Genomic DNA, 17,623 nt, shown 5'->3' with positions numbered 1-17,623 from the left:
TGTATATATATATATATATGTATTTGTGTGTATATATGTGTGTGTATGTATGTATATGTGTGTATATATGTGTGTGTATATATGTAGATATATATGTATATATGTGTGTATGTATAGATATGTATATATATATATATGTTTATGTGTGTGTGTGTAAATATATATATATATGACAACAACACTCATCACTCACAACAGTGACAAAACAATTACATTGACAATCAGGTTACGTTATTTTCAAAATGTTTCCTTTTCTTTTCATTGCTTCTTTAACACACTACTTCTCCGCTGCGAAGCGCGGGTATTTTGCTAGTATATAGATATGTGTATGTGTAGATATGTCTATATGTAGATATGTTTATATGTATATATGTATATGTATATATGTTTATATGTGTGTGTATCTGTGTGTGTGTATATATACAGTACATATGACAGCAACACTCATAACAGTGACAAAACAATTATATTGACAATCATGTTACGTTATTTTTAAAATGTTTCCTTTTCTTTTTTGTAACTTCTTTAACACACTACTTCTCTGCTGCGAAGCGCGGGTATTTTGCTAGTAATTGATAAAATGTAGACATAAAGTGTATAATGTGTGAATCCTGATGTCCAAATATCAAATAAACACTTTCACAAAAGGTACAAGTATAATAAAACAAGTGCACTTTTATTCAAAAATATAACTACAGAAAAAGAACTTGCGTTAGGGTGCGACATTGACATGCCCTTAATATAACCACTTTGGTGGTGCAGTGGTAAGAACTGCTAACTCGTAATCAAGATGTTCGTCTACATGTGATTCCCTTCACATTCATCTGGGGCCATTTCACACTTCCTTGGGACTTCCGGGCAATAAGTCAGTTGACACATGCTCTGACTTCGCATGCTCTTGGGTTTTAACAGCAGCATGTTGGGAAGTACTCAATTTGACCCACCTGTCCCATCTTCTCCGATTTAAAGATGGGTTTCACACACAATTCCCAGGATGCACTCTTTTCCCTGGAACTCTGGTCACCATTCTGGTTTTCCCAGAATTTTAGTGATCCTACTCCAGCTGTGGTACCTACCTCATCCTTCAACCTTCGTCAAGGTCATCTCACATATACAGATCTGGACAACTTTTCCATTTGTGGCTTGACAGTCTCAATTTGGTTGTCTTCACCATCCCACCAGATAGGTCCACAACCAAGCAGTGTTGGTAGGCAACGTTCTTCATGTAGACGTGTGCTGACGTGTGCTTTGCAAACGCTAGAGTCTGTTGAGAGTGTTGGTTTGTTCTGTGGTGTGAGATTTACATTAAAAAAATACATTTTGCTCTTAAAAACTTGGGTTTTGGTTGCCTCTAAGGAACCGTGTGGGAATTTTTTAAAGCTTTTTCCCTTTAGAAGGGTTTTTTGCTTTTTTCGCCCGCACAAGAGCAAAAGTAGCTGGGTGTTTGGAAGTGCGCTTGGAAAAGTTATTTGTACTTGTTCTTTTTCTTGTTATCTGTATTTGAATTAGCATCGAGGCGGCAGGGTAGAAAGCAGCAGTAACTGATATCGGCATTTGTAAATAAATAACCGCGTCGTCGTAACAGCGATTCCTTAGTTTAAAGGAAAAGAAAAAAAGGCCGCGGCTGACTTCAAAGCAGTAAAAGGTGGAAACTCAGTAGTGCGCAGGTAAGCGGCCTGCGTTAAGACACCGTTCAGGCACAAGGAGCAGTAGGAGCAAATAAGGTAGTAAAGTTTTATTTATTTGTTTATTTTAGATTAAACAGTCCTTAGCGGTCCAGAGGCAGAACAGTTAAGTGGGCGACAGTGTATTGGTTCATTAATACGGGGGAATACAAACAGTGCGAGTGAAGAGCTTATAAGTAAGAAGAGCGCAAAGCTAGAAGAGACAGAGAAAAGTAAAGTTAACCTCATAGAAAGGCAGGCAGCTGAGAGGGAGAACAGTACAGGAGCTTAAGGGGGAAAAGGTGTAAAATATCTGTAGCAGATCTTAGTGTTACCATTTAAGTTAAGGAGCAGCTGAAAGAAGAAGAAATTTAATTTTAAGAAAAAAAAATATATAGTTAAGGCAGCTTAGTAATCCCAAATCAAATTTTAATAATGAGGCCAGTGCAATGCAAGTCCTGTTGGATGTTGGACTTTTTAGATGATGGTTTGGAAGAGCCAGTTGTCTATGAGGGCTACATCTGCAAGAGATGCCAGCTGATCCAGCACCTCGAGCTCAGGGTCGCTGAACTGGAGGAGGAGTTGGCTGACCTGCGTTGTAATAGAGAATTGGCGGACTTGGCCCAGGTGTCCTTTAGAGATAGTGTGCACCCCTAAGGTGGCGCTGAGGAGATTCCAGACCAGACAGGTAGGAATAGGTGGGTCACGGTCGCAAGGCGTAAGGTAAAGGGTGCACACTGTCCTGAGGCATCAACCCCAGAATTAGAAGTGTCTAACCGTTATCATGTCCTGGCGGAGCTGGACGGTGACTCTGATAATTCTGAGGTGGTAGGCAGGGTTGAGGAGCCCCAACGGGCCACCTCAAAACCAGTTCCCAAAAAGAGAGAGGTAGTGATAGTTGGGGACTCAATCATTAGGGGGATTGAAGCGCAGGTGTGCTCCAGAGAGAGAGAGTCTCAGACGGTGTGTTGCCTTCCGGGAGCACAGGTGGGAGACCTCCTGGAAGGGTGGATAGGCTCTTGGCCAGAGCGGGTGGATCCAGTTGTCATTGTCCACGTTGGAACAAATGACATACATAAGGGTAGTCTGTCAGTTCTGCGATCCAAATTCAAAGAGTTAGGTACCAAGCTGAGGAGCAGAACTGACAAGGTAGTCTTCTCCGAAGTTCTGCCTGTGCCACGCGCCAGTCCAGGTAAGATTGAGGAGATTAGAAGGCTTAACGCGTGGCTCAAATCTTGGTGCAGGGTAGAAGGGTATAGGTTTATGGGGCATTGGGACTCCTTTTGGAACAGATGGGACCTGTTCGCCGTGGACGGGTTACATCTGAACCGGAGGGGCACCAATGTATTGGGGAGGCGTATGTGTAGGCTAGTCGAGGATTGTTTAAACTAGGGAATGGGGGCAGGGAGTTTAGGACAGGCCAGATTTAGATCTATACATGGAAGAACAAACAATGGTGTAGAAATAAAAATGCATAGTAATGTAAATTTTAAGCAAACACGTAAAGATAGAAGGATTAACACATTAAAAATAGCTTGCCTTAATGCTAGAAGTATCAAAAATAAGGTAAGTGAGTTGGAGTTGTATGTAGCAGAGCACAATTATGATATTATAGCAATAACGGAAACCTGGCTAAATAACAAAGATGGGGATGAGTGTAACATAGAGGGATACACATTTTTAGGAAGGATAGACAGAACAGAAAAGGAGGTGGGGTTGCTGTTTATGCCAAACAGGAATTAAATGTAAGTCATCTTCAGTTGGATGATGAGCTCCATCTTAGTGAGGACATGTGGCTTCGCCTGGAAAATATTAGGGAAAAGGTCTCATTTTAGGAGTGTGTTATAGACCACCCAATTCAGACAGTAATTTCAACACACATCTTTTAGTAATATCAAAAGGCAAGTTTACAGGGGATATTATAGTCATGGGGACTTTAATTATCCAAATATTAACTGGGATAACCTTACAGATGGAGGAGCACAAGAGCAGGAGTTTTAGAAGTAATCGCGACTGTTTTTAACACAGCATGTTAAAGCACCAACAAGGGGTGAAGCCTATCTGGATTTAGTATTCTGTAATAATCAGGATAGAATTGAGGGTGTAGAGGTGATTGAACCACTAGGGTCAAGTGACCATAATGTAATACAATTCTCAGTATTTTGTAAGAGTACAGATGCAAAGACTAAAATTGTTAAGTTGAACTTTAGTAGGGCTAATTTTGAGCAGATGCGACAAAGTCTAAGTAGGATAGACTGGGATAAGCTTTTAAATGTGGAGACAGTCGAGGAGCAGTGGAACAGGTTTAAAATGTTTTACATGTAATGCAGGACAGATACATACCTAAATTTGGAAGTAATAGGAAACTAAAAAATCTCCACGATGGATTAATAAAGATTTAAAAAGAAGTTGCAAAGGAAAAACTGCTGTATAAGGCATATAAGACTAATGACTGCAAAGAGAACCGTAGCGTATGAGAACATGAGGGCAACCATTAAGAAGGATATCAGAGAGGCTAAAAGACAGTTGGAGAGGAATATAGCAGATAAGGCGAAGAAGACCCCAAGAGATTCTTTCAGTATTTTAGTAGTAAAAGAACAGTTAAGGAGGAGGTCAAGTTCATCAGGAATAGTAAAGGGAATTAAAAGATACAGACAATGAAATAGCAGATGCCCTAAACTTACATTTTTCTGAGGTGTTTACAAGTGAGCAAGTGGATAACCTGCCAGAGGTAAACACAACTACTAAGGAGGTACTGAGGGATTTGGAAATTGTAGAGGGAGAAGTGCTGCTCAGATTAAATAAGATGAAATCAAACAAATCACCAGGCCCAGATAATATTTATCCTCGTGTTCTTAAGGAGGCTAGTGAGTACATATATAAACCCTTGACACATATTTTTAGGAAGTCACTGTGCACTGGAGAGATTCCAAAGGACTGGAAAATGGCAAATATCATCCCATTATATAAAAAGGGTGACAGGGCAGATCCAAGCAACTATAGGCCAGTAAGCTTAACAAGCATCACAGGAAAATTAATGGAAGGAATTATTAAGGATAAGATTGAGCAACACATGACAAGGACAGGAGTTATTCTGAACAGTCAGCATGGGTTCAGAAGGGGAGGTCGTGTTTTACTAACATGTTGGAATTCTATGAGGAGGCAACAAAAGGATACGATCAAAGTGGAGCTTATGATATTATTTATCTGGACTTTCAGAAAGCATTTGATAAGGTGCCACATGAGAGGTTGGGCATCAAGTTAAAAGAAGTGGGAATTCAGGGTGATGTTTTTAGATGGGTGCAGAATTGGCTCAGACACAGGAAGCAGAGGGTGATGGTGCGAGGAACCTCATCAGAACTGGCGATGTTAAGAGTGGTGTTCCACAGGGGTCAGTGCTAGGGCCGCTGCTATTTTTAATATATATAAATGATTTAGATAGGAATATAAGTAACAAGCTGGTTAAGTTTGCAGATGATACCAAGATAGGTGGATTAGCAGATAATTTGGAATCCGTTATATCATTACAGAAGGACTTGGATAGCATACAGGCTTGGGCAGATTTGTGGCAGATGAAATTTAATGTCAGTAAATGTAAAGTATTACACATAGGAAGTAAAAATATTAGGTTTGAATACACAATGGGCGGTCGAAAAATCGAGAGTACACCTTATGAGAAGGATTTAGGAGTCATAGTGGACTCCAAGCTATCAACTTCCAAACAGTGTTCAGAAGCCATTAAGAAGGCTAACAGAATGTTAGGTTATATAGCACGATCTGTGGAGTACAAGTCCAAGGAGGTTATGCTCAACCTTTATAATGCACTGGTGAGGCCTCATCTTGAGTACTGTGTGCAGTTTTGGTCTCCAGGCTACAAAAGGACATAGCAGCACTAGAAAAGGTCCAGAGAAGAGCGACTAGGCTGATTCCAGGTCTACAGGGGTTGAATTATGAGGAAAGATTAAAAGAGCTGAGCCTTTACAGTTTAAGCAAAAGAAGATTAAGAGGTGACATGATTGAAGTGTTTAAAATTATGAAGGGAATTAGTACAGTGGATCGAGACTTGTATTTTAAAATGAGCTCATCAAGAACATGGGGACACAGTTGGAAACTTGTTAAGGGTAAATTTCGCACAAACATTAGGAAGTTTTTCTTTACACAAAGAACGATAGACACTTGGAATAAGTTACCAAGTAGTGTGGTAGACAGTAAGACGTTAGGGACTTTCAAAACTCGACTTGATGTTTTCTTGGAGGAAGCAAGTGGATAGGACTGGCGAGCTTTGTTGGGCTGAATGGCCTGTTCTCGTCTAGATTGTTCTAATTGTTCTAATTGTTCTAATATCCAATTCTTCTTTGCAGATTTCCTTCCTATTATTTCAAGGTACTGGTCACTTTAAAGTAGTTGTGTCTAAGAGGTCTGTATTTTTACAACAAATGTATTGATGCAAGTCCCTGCTAAACAGACAGCTAGGAAATCCTGCCGACTGCGACAGTTGTAAAAGACAGGGAATGCCACTGAGCCCCAAAACCCCAGACCCATCACACAATACAGTCCTTGGTGCAAAATAAAGGTTTGCATTATACAACATATCTTCTTTCCGGCCAATCCACTCCACAGCCTTCCAATAAACACTTTCCTCCTCCATGTGCGCTTTGCTTTCTGCCTCCGGACTTTCACTCACTGGTGGAGGCTGGATGGTTTACTTTTATGTCAGACCTGGGAGTACTTCTGGTACTGGGGCATACCCTAACAGAAACCTCCTGAAACAGGGAGTCCTTCTCCCTGCAGTGCCCTCTGGTAGCACGCAAGGACCTTGACAGAATATATTCCCTGAGGACTATGATTCCCATAAATCCCTGCAGGTGCCCTGACTGATTCCACTACAGCGGAGCACTGCCATCTATTATACTTATGGACGAACTGCTCCTGACATCCCAGCTCCCGACTTCCATCCACTAATAAATCCCTTGGCATGAGATATTGATTCAGCCCCATCCTGGCCACGTTACGCCTCCTTCCATTATTGTGTTCCAGCCAGGAAATGGTCCAGAGCAGCACTTTCAAAACTTAAAGGCAAGCTCAAAAAAGACGAATGTTAAAGGATTTGCACACAATCATATATGCCAGAAGCATAACAGCTATTCATTATTCAAAGACTAGAAACTAAGCATAGATTTGGAAATATTACAAAAAAGATGGTTTAGAATGATTTTCTCAGGGACCACAGGTCAAGTCAAAGAGACATCCACATGTATATATATATATAAACAACACCTATATAGTAGAAGGACCAGGAGAGAGCATCTGCAGGGAGCTAGATGACAGCCCCCCGGGTTGCAGCAGTGCTTTGGACTCCCATAGGGCTCCTTGGGAGTTGGAGTTTGGAGCAGTCCTGTTGGTTTCCGTGGGCGCCACCAGAGGGTGCTGCAGGTAATGCTGAGCACTTTATTGTAGCACTTCCACCACACCCAAAAGTGTTGACGGAAGAACATCACTGAGCACCTGGAGCACTTCCGGGTGCCCTATAAAAGGAGAAAGCTGCCACCATTCTGGGAGCCAGAGTCGGTTGGAGGAAGAAAAAGCTTGCCAGAAGGAGTAGAGGTGGAAAGAGGAAGAGAAAGTGAATGAGAAGAAAAGTGCAAGAGAAAGAAATTGTGTTTTGGGAGTTGTGTATTGTGCTTGGGAACTGTGCTGTACAGGTGGGAAACGTTTCCCACTGGTAAGAAAAAATAAATAAAAAAAATGTGAACTTGTGTCCTGCATCAGTCTGTGTCAGGTTTATGCACCCTTTGTCATATACATATGGAGAGTGGCTTCAGGTGTTTTTTCCAACCCAGTTGCTTAATTAGAAGGCAATCCTCACTAATAACAGATCTTATTTAATTTCATTGCTTGTTAGTCTGTTCACTGCTTGTAACTCTGCCTTGTCAGTTCATTCTTAAATCATAGATTTTTTTTTCCTTTTTAATGATACATGTATTATCCAAAGGGTTTGAAACCTAAAATAGCTGAGCAATTTTCAGTTCTTCACATTATCTTCAGTTTCCTTCTGAGTACTTAATTAAACCAAACTAGCCAACCTGCGGCATACCATACGCCGCATAATCAGGCTGGTTTTTTAATGATTTTTAAGCACAGGGAGAAAATTAAAATTTGAAAAATCGATAATGTAATAAATCAGCAAGAAAAGCAACATTGTAACAATGCACGAAACGAACCAACACACAATCGTCCGTGACTGAAAATTGGCGGACCGTCCTCGCGCCTTCTCCTGCCAGACGGAGAGATGGGGTTGCACGGCGCGGAGTGTGGAATGGGAGGAGAGAAGAAGGACGTCCATTCAGCTCCGTGCTTTTCTATAAATAATCCACCAAGACACCCGACCACGGTAGTTGCGAGGTGGGAGGGGGTGAGTACAAAGGGTTGGGACGCAACCAGTGGGAGCGTATGAGTTGCACTTAGTGGGAATTCCACAGTTTGCAGCCCGAATAGAGTTCAACGGCTTACCCACGCCTCTCTGTGCCTGGTAGACACACACTCAATGTCATGCATAATTATTTATTGAATGCTAAACACTTCTGGAAAGACACGGTTGTCTAAAACCGTTTTTTTGTGAGAATACAACAGTAAGCGAATGAAAAGATGGAACTCTGGAGAGAGCAAATTACAACACAATAGTAAACCCGTGGCATGCCAAACGCTGCATAATTATTTATTGATGGTTGAACACTTCTGGAAAGACACAGTTGTCTAAAAAGGGAGGGTTTAAGGATACAACAGAAAGTGAATGAAAAGATGGAACTCTAGATTTTTCATTGCTCTGTGCGGTTTTGGCTGACTTTCTATATATAATCCACCAAGACACCCGACCACAGTAGCAGAGAGGTGGGAGGGCGGTGTGTACAAAGTGCAGGAGCATCTAAGAAGACGCATGTTTGTCGCGGATGCGAATTGCTGTATGTAGCGTGTAGAACAGTTTGCTATGGTTTACGCGGTCGTGCGTCGTAACTGAAAACTCGATTTTTAAAGACTGCTTACTTCATTGTGTTTTAACCTCAGTTGTAAGGGAATGTTTTAAGGACCCCATGGGATACCCCTTGGTTTTGGCTGCTTTTCTATATATAATCCACCAAGATACCCGACCACGGTAGGAGGGGGGTGTGTACAAAGGGTAGGGACGTAATGAGTGGGAGCGTATGAGTCACACTTAGTGGGAATTCCACGGCTTGCAGCCCGAATGGGGTTCAACGGTTTACCCACGCCTCTCTGCGCTGGGTAAACACACGGTCAATCTCATGCATAATTTTTTATTGAATGCTAAACACTTCTGGAAAGACACGGATGTCTAAAACGGGTTGTTGTGAGAATACAACAGTAAGTGAATGAAAAGATGGAACTCTGGAGAGAGCAAATACAACACAATAGTGAACCCGCGGCATAACAAACGCCGCGTGGCTCAGACGTGCATGTGGACTCTTACCACAGACAAGAGGGACTAACTGGGTGGTTGGTGAGTTTTTTCGTCCGGGCAAATGGGCAGGCAGTGTGAATGCCTAGAGAGCGAAGGGTAGACGCTGGCCGGTGAAAAAGGAGTGTTGGTGGGCAGGAAAACGTCTTCCGTGTTCCTGCAGCAGCATCTAAGAAGACGCATGTTTGTTGTGGATGCGAATAGCTGTATGTAGCGTGTAAAACAGTTTGCTATGGTGCATGCGGTCGTGCGTCGTAACCGAAAAGTTGGTTTTTAAAGACTGCTTACTTTATTGTGCTTTAACCTCAGTTGTAAAGGATTGTTTTAAGAATCCCATGGGATACCCCTCGCAAACCATTTCACACGCTGCATATGGCGATTCACCTCCGCGATAAACCTGCCTCCATGAACAGTCAACGTAGCTCGGAGGTGAATGACATGCACATGACATTAACCTGACCTGCACTGTATGTGGCCTCTACGACAGACGAATATAAATGGCGCCATTTTTTCTGTGTTGTCGCGTCCGAGTTGGTGGGCGTGGCCCTGTGAGTTGTTGTCATATCCAATGGTCTTGGAGTTGATGGGAGTGGCTCCTTCCTGCGTCCGCCATAGGTGTCTCACTTGTCGGCGGCTTAGTGAATCCACGCCTCTTTCGGCGTGCTTTCCATGGTTGTCTTGCCTTAGTGAATTATATATATAGATAGTGAATGATGTATATATATAAAATCAAATAGTGAATCAGGTGGAAAGTTAGATGAACAGTCATCCCCTCCCTGTTTGTTGAAACGAGTCTTTGAAAAGAGTTTTTCTCCTCTTCATCCAAAAAAGTAATGTAATAGCTTCCCATGCCCAGTTTCGATTTGATACACTGTACAACATGCACCACCATCAGAACTTCCACATGTTACATATACTTCGGTCTGTACACATATTCAAACTTCTGCCTATTTTTCACTACCACATCTCCATTTCCATGTTTTTCAATCAATCAGACCCCTATGGGTTACACAGACATTCAGGTAACCTGCTCCAGAATGCGCAACAGAAACCTTAATAGAGCATTTCTCTCCATTAATCTATCTCCTAATTCTCTCCTTGTGCATGAATGTTTTTAACTGAAAAGCAGAGAACTTCAAACAACCCTTATAACAAATGAGAAAACAAAAGCCAGGGAACAAAATAAAAATTTGCATTTAAATTTCTAGAACTCCAAGTCAGAGATTGCCAAAACTCAGCTTAAGCAAACAGCTGTCGTCTGTGTTGTTTCCCAAGTAATGCTGACAACAGAGTAACCACTCATGACAGCCCAACACAATGCTGGAATATGTTTACCTGCTGAGGAGGTTGATGATACATAGTGACAGTGAATGCAGTACATTGTGTGGTTTCAGCTTTACTTTGACAGTAACTGTGAAAGCTTTTAAGTACAAAGTACATGCTCACGTGTCATACAGGACAGACCGACACACACCCTAATGTTTCCATCCTTAGCATCCTATGAACATCTCTAGAAAAAACTTGAACACCCAATATAAACCCAAATAAATAAAAAGTTATTGGCCTAAAAAACAGATCTGTCCTTTGACACTACATAATTGTGGCACCTAAATAGCGCATTCATGTTTGATATTTTAAGCATATGTTATTTATTTTCATAATTCAATGATTAATATATCCACCCATCCATTTTTTTTAAATGTTTTTTTCTTCACAGCCTATTCTGGCATTTAAAGGCACATGACAGGAGCAATTTCTTGATGTGATCTGTCACAGAGCACATTGTGACCATCACTAACGGAGGTACACGATATCATGTGAAATAAAAATCAGTGATTAAATACACCTGAAGTGTAAATTACAGCTTTGGCAGGTATTAGCAGTATGATGAAGTAGACATACTAAAATAGTAATTCCGGTCAACAATTTTAATTTATATTTATTTTTACTTCAGCTTAACATAATCATTTCCAAAAATTGTTAAATACCACATGGCTTATTTTTAAAAGTAATATTGATTGTTGACACATATCTACAGAAACCTCTTTTAAAGCACAGACATTAAATTAAATGATTTGCTTGAACAGGTGATGCAAATTATTTGTTTTTCTGCTCTCTTCCCAATAAGGCTTTCTTTGTGTTTAAGTCGGGTCTGAGCAAAATTATATAACATTTCGGAGCAAATATTGCAACAAGAAGTCCAAAGCTGGATGCCAATATAGCAAACACCTCTACAGCCACTGTGTATTTTCCTGGAGAGCTGACATAAGCAGGTATGAATGTGACCCAGACTGCACAGAAAATGAGCATGCTGAAAGTGATGAACTTGGCTTCATTAAACGTGTCGGGGAGGTTTCTTGCCAGGAAAGCTAAAATGAAGCAGACACATGACAGAAGACCAATATATCCCAGAAGGCAGCTAAATCCAGTTACTGACCCGACATCGCATTCAAATATAATTTTCACATTTTGATTTTTAGTGTTTCTGGATGAAAATGGTGGTGCCGTGTTCAGCCATATTATACATATGATCATTTGAATAATGGTGAAAAACAGAATGGTGCCTCTCTGCTGAGTAACCCCAAACCACTTCATTATGTTATTACCCGGTAATGTAGCTTTAAAAGCTATTATTACAACAATTGTTTTCACTAGAATGCAAGATATACAGAGAACAAAACTTATTCCAAATGCAACATGCCTCACCCTGCAAGTTAAGTCTGATGGTTGTCCAATGAAACACAAAGAGCAAAGGAAGCACAGTGTTAGCGACCCAAGCAAGAGAAAGCTGAGTTCCGAGTTGTTAGCTTTCACAACTGGGGTATTTCTGTAATTGACAAATATGCCCAGCACACCAAGGGACAGAAAGACTCCAATGGAGGCAGTTGTAGTTAAAGTGATTCCCATAGCATCACCAAATGACAGAAAATCGATTTCCTTTAACACACATTGGCTTCTTTTATCATTTGACCAGAAATCCTGTGGACACTTCAGACATTCAGTGGCACCTGAAAAAGAAAATGAGAAATATCCATAAAAAAATGTGTTGTTTAAGAAAAGTTGATATATGGCACACTAACTCTGTCCTGCTTACCACTTACAAAATTAATCATGTTTCATTAGTGGTGTATGGGAAGTTCTTTGTACAATTCATGCTTCTTTTCTGGGTAGCAGGGCACCACAATAGTTACTGTTGCTGCTTCACAGCTTCAGAAGAGCAAATCTGAACCATAGGCATGATTACTGTCTGTGTAGAGCTTGTATGTTCTCTAAATATCTTTCTGAGTTTTTACTTCAGGTGCTCTGCATCTTTTTTCATATCTTAAAAATGTGCCTGTTAGGTTAATTGGTCCCTTGAAAGTGTCAAGTTGAGTGTGAACATGCATGTGAGCGTGCTCAGCAATGGACAGGCGTCAAAGTCCAGAGTTTGTTTATGTGTAGAGGAAATGAGTACACAAATGGAGAGAGTACTGAAAGAATTCAATTTATATCCAATTAAATGTTATAATAATAATTTTAAAACTTGTTGAGACTTTGCCTGCAAAAAACAGTTTTGAATGATTTATGATGATTCTATAAACCTAATGTTGTTTGGATTTGTTATTCATTATGTTTTGTACTTATCCTCAGTTCAGTTTAATACTGCTGTGGTGATCTGGTTTTATTGAATTCATTTTGACTTGTTCATCTTAGGAACATGAAACTTGACTACAAAAATAACGATGTTTCATAATGGCCCACTTAATAGAAAACTGGCTTCATGTATTAGTTCTGCAGTTTGTTTTTGAAAGGATTTTAACAATCAATACATCTCAGATATCTTTGTGTGATTCCTCTTAATTTGATTGAAGATGAAGCTAAGTAACTATTAACTATTTACATAAGTGGCAATTATTATGAGCTGTTCTTGGCTATTAGGCTGAAATGAATAACTGAGCTTCTAACAGTTGTGGTGTCTTCTACCACAGGCTTACTCCAGTTATACTCTACTACACTTAGATCCTTCTGAGATTTTAGTTTTCAGCAGCTACATTTCAACATTCTCTTACAAATTGAATGCGGCAGACTATAAATGGCCATTTACATTGTGACACTCATTAGACAGTCGTAAGTCAAGTTCTAATCTTACCTGGTAGGTGTTTATTTACTCTAAGGTGCTGATATTCATTCATTATGCAGAATAAGATGCATTTGATCTTTATTAGTGACTGAAAAATATCCACACTTCTATCAATTTCTCAAACATTGTACAAGTTGAAAATTAATCACTATTTTAATGAGCAATTAAATGCATAAAAATGTAATTATTTGTTTAACATTATGTTATGAGCATCATCATATCAGTCTGATACTACCTATAACCCTGAAATTGCAAGTATGTATCATAAGTTTAACAGTCTTATTAGTAACATAAAAATAACAGTAATATATTTAAAATGGTTTATTTAGTATAGAGTTCAAAGAATGTATTTTAACCTGCTTACCTATTCCACTGCTAATTTCCCCATCAGCACAAGGCACACAGTCAAAACAGCAGACTGGCTCTCCTTTTCTTGTTGCTATTCTTGTACCAGGCTGACAGCTTTCAGTGCAGATAGATTTAGGGGTCTAAAATAAAGTCAATCGACACACTTTACAGAAAATTGTTTGAAACCATGACATAAGCAAATTAACTATAGAAATGTGTAGCAAGTCACATTTTAATACTTATCTCTAAACTCTCTTTTAAAGAAAATACATGCATTAAGAATTGTATTGATGTCTATCAATACATCAAAAACTAAAGATTCACTTTTTAATAATAAATGATAATAATTTCTATCATTTTGTGAAATTAAACCATCAACCTCCATGTAGTTTAGAAGGCTGTGCCATTATTTCTAACATGAGATAAATACAATATTTTGTCAGTGACAGCATATCCTAAAGACAAAGGAAAGAAAAAACATACATGTTATAGTCATATATAGTCCTCCAAAGCCAAGAACTGTAACTAGTGATTTCATATACCTTTCCTGAATCAAAATTCCAGAATATATTGCTTTCATTAATCGTAAGCTTCTGCCCAGCTGCAGCTGAATCATTAAAAAAACCCACAGTTTTGCTTATCATGGTGCCATCTTTGTCTTTCTGCCAGTTTATTATATCAAGTACTGGAAGTGTGTCACCATTTTCATCAAATGCCATTCTGTCTCCTGAGCGAGTTGTAAAACTCATATTTTTAAGATAATGGAAAACCTTATGGTAGAAAAAAGAAACAGATATGTAAAATCATCAGCAGCTTCATTTCATCAATTTTACAAACAAGTTTTCTGTTCTGAGCTGCAGTTAAAATTTCTTATCAATTTATACAATTGTAGTAATAATAATAATAGTAATATTATGTAATTCAAGTTTATCAATAAGGTTTAAGAATTAATTATAACTAATACAAGTTAAATTCATTATAATTAACAATAAAATGCAACCTACCCCTAACCTCCACGCATTGTGTGTGTCAGCGCTTGACTTTGTTTTAAGAATCCACTTCATTAAATTAATTACATTTTTAAATAACCTGTACCAAATATTAAAAGAATAAAAGATGTTCTCTATAAATAATAAACAATATGAAATTTTTACCATGGAAAAGCCCTTTTAATATAAAGTCTACAAACTTGGAGGTCAAGTGAACAGTAGCTTGCGTCAGGACAGAATGATTTTTATGACAATTCTTATATTAAATATACATGACCTCTTTCACTTACTTCTGAACATTTCTAGAATATTTTGCTTACCTGCCATGGTTGTACACTTGACGTATATGCACAGGTATTGTTCCCGAAGGGCCCTTTTCCATTTTCACAAGAAGCTAATTTATGTAAGGCATGTGCAATGGCATACACAGCTTTATAGACATTAAAGGAAGCTCTAATCTGTGATACATCAGTATATTCTGTCTTTGTACTCTTAATGTCCTCTGATCCAGTACACACTCGTTCTTCTACAACAGAAGCATTTGTTTTAGAATCATTTGTTGAAAATTTGCATCGAAATAGTGCTTCCCAGAACTGGGCCAAAAGATTATTATTGGGGTCTAAACTAGGCTTTGTTTGAAGAAGGAATTGTTCAAATCCTGGCATCTCTGCCCGTCTTGCAAGGAAGCCTATAGTTCCACCAAATGAGGCGAAGTTCTCATTGCTGGCTAAAACAGGATAAGCACTCCATGGATCACTTGCTATCCACTGCCTGCCAGTAATATTCTGGTGAACAATCTCTTTCATTAACACAGTGACAACCATTTTTGTTAGAAACAAAACAATGATGTTTGCTGACGATTGTTTTATAATGTTGATTATATGAAATATTTTTGTTCTGTCGTTGATATTGATGGTTTCTGAGAAAGCAACACAGCCAAATTTTTCGACTTCCTCTTTAAAACTCAACAGAGCATTAAGCCCATAGTCATCGTCAGCTCCTACTGCACCTACCCAAGTCCATCCAAAATGTTTCATTAATGTTGTCATTCCTCTCACCTGAACAGTGTCACTTGGAATAGTTCTGAAAAAAGTAGGAAATTCCTGCTTGTTGCTTAAGCAGGAACAGGTTGCACAATAGCTGATCTGTAAAAGGCATCCCCAAAATAACAAGATCAATGTGACACAGACTAATAAAAATGCACAATTTACTAAGACATATAATAAATAAATAAAGAGTTCACAATAAAAATATTTCAAGATATTTCAATAGGACATTTTGGAGCAACTCTAGAATAAAATGAAAGGAATCAATAAAAATGATGGATATGTCAGAGGCATCTGTAATAAAATAAATGAAATGTAGAAAGCTTATACAATGCATATATAAATAACAGAAGATACAAAACAAGTTCCATTAGCTCAATGAACAAAACTAAATTTAGTTACTCATTAATTTGCTAGAAGGAAAGTTGAATGTTTATTTTTTCATCAAAATGATTCCAATGGCAATAAACTTCAATTTTTCACCATGTGCATTATCCTGTGTGGTGTCTTTTAACTCTGTCTAGTGAACCCAGTCAGATTCCTGGTAACTGCTGGAGCCATGTTTCTTTCTTTGTTTTTTTTTTGAAATATATAAATCTTTATGCAGAATGAGTTAACAGGAATGGGGCCAGTATCTTTCACTCTTACATCCTAGCATTACAAGCAAGGTGTATTAAGTAATAACACTGAAGTTGCAAAACAAAATAGAAAAAATATAAAATAAAATGTATACAGGTATATACAGTATGTATAAGTAGACTGTATAGTGGATTGTATTTTTTTGGTAACATACACACTGACAACATTGGTTCAGTAGAATGAATGCAAACATGAACATTTTGAAACTAGCTAAAGTATACGAAATTCATATAAATATTAAAATATTTTACCAGAGGCATTCCAAACAGAGCCAGTATTCTTGATATAGAAATAGAATGTAATGAAAGGGGATCTCCAATAATAGCAATGACAGGGGGGACTCCATGACATTGGTAATTGTTAAAAATGTAATCTTCTCCACCAATTAACGAAGCTGTTGCTCTCATTGCCTCTTGGAGATTCACACAGTTATCATACAGTTTGTACCCCAATGTCAGGTTAGGAAGAAGAGTCTGATCCTGATTTATTTCTTCGATCGCAAAAACCATTGCTTGAGCTCTTTGGAAAACTGCAATGTCAAAACTGTTAAATGAAACAGATTAAATTAAAAATGAATTATAAAACACCTCACACAGGAATGCTGCTGTAATAATAGTATTAAATTAAGTATTCAGTTGTATTCAATTAAGCATTACTATACAAAATACACACATTTTCATTACATTAGACATATAGCAATTATTATTAAATTATATATTTAATATACTATATATTATAATTATTAAATTATATACATTTATGGAGCTAAAAGAACAATTAGTAAATTATTACTAAATGTAAATATAAAATGGCATGTCCTGTGTTACATTGTATCCATTATTTATATTTTTCTTTCTATAAAAAAAAGTAAGCACAAGCAACACTGTGCACTTAGTGTACTCTACCTGTCACATTTCCATTGTTCAGGTTTACTTCTGTAAGACAGCTCTGGTGGTATTGCCCTAAAATTGACAGCAAATATTGCACCTAACATGATATTGCCAGGTTTATATAAGCTATTAAAAGCAAACTTTCCTTGTGACTTGCATTTGAATTTGTCAGGTGCAGGTGCTGGAAATGCTAAAGCCATAAGTATAAATACACACACTATGCATTTCATTGCTAGAAGATGTAGCCCATTACAGATCTGGTTATTGTCTCGAGTCTTATATACTGTAGATAACAGCTTCCTCTCCAGAGAAGCACAGTTTGAAAAGCTAGTCTCACAAATGATTTCGAGTAAAGCTGGGGCCACTGGGGGCTGGACGTACTGTTAAACAGCAGCTTGGCAGCTACTCTTCATATTTTATTTATGTTGCAGTTTGAATCTTTATCTGCTTTTTTAA

General features: G+C 38.4%; 1 protein-coding gene across 1 annotated transcript; it reads right to left on the bottom strand.

Moving 5' to 3' along the window:
* Positions 1 to 11,232: 11,232 nt before the first annotated feature.
* Positions 11,233 to 17,367, bottom strand: LOC120528777 (extracellular calcium-sensing receptor-like). Its single transcript, XM_039752925.1, has 6 exons — positions 17,183 to 17,367; positions 16,529 to 16,820; positions 14,913 to 15,737; positions 14,146 to 14,373; positions 13,620 to 13,743; positions 11,233 to 12,143 (listed from the first exon to the last, which is right to left on the bottom strand). The coding sequence occupies exons 1-6, from the start codon at positions 17,365 to 17,367 to the stop codon at positions 11,233 to 11,235; spliced, it is 2,565 nt and encodes an 854-aa protein (XP_039608859.1).
* Positions 17,368 to 17,623: the final 256 nt, after the last annotated feature.

Source organism: Polypterus senegalus, chromosome 1 (assembly GCF_016835505.1).
Source record: "Polypterus senegalus isolate Bchr_013 chromosome 1, ASM1683550v1, whole genome shotgun sequence".
NCBI classification, from domain to species: domain Eukaryota; kingdom Metazoa; phylum Chordata; class Cladistia; order Polypteriformes; family Polypteridae; genus Polypterus; species Polypterus senegalus.
Note: the sequence above shows the minus strand (reverse complement) of the source record. Positions and strands in the feature narration are given on the sequence as shown.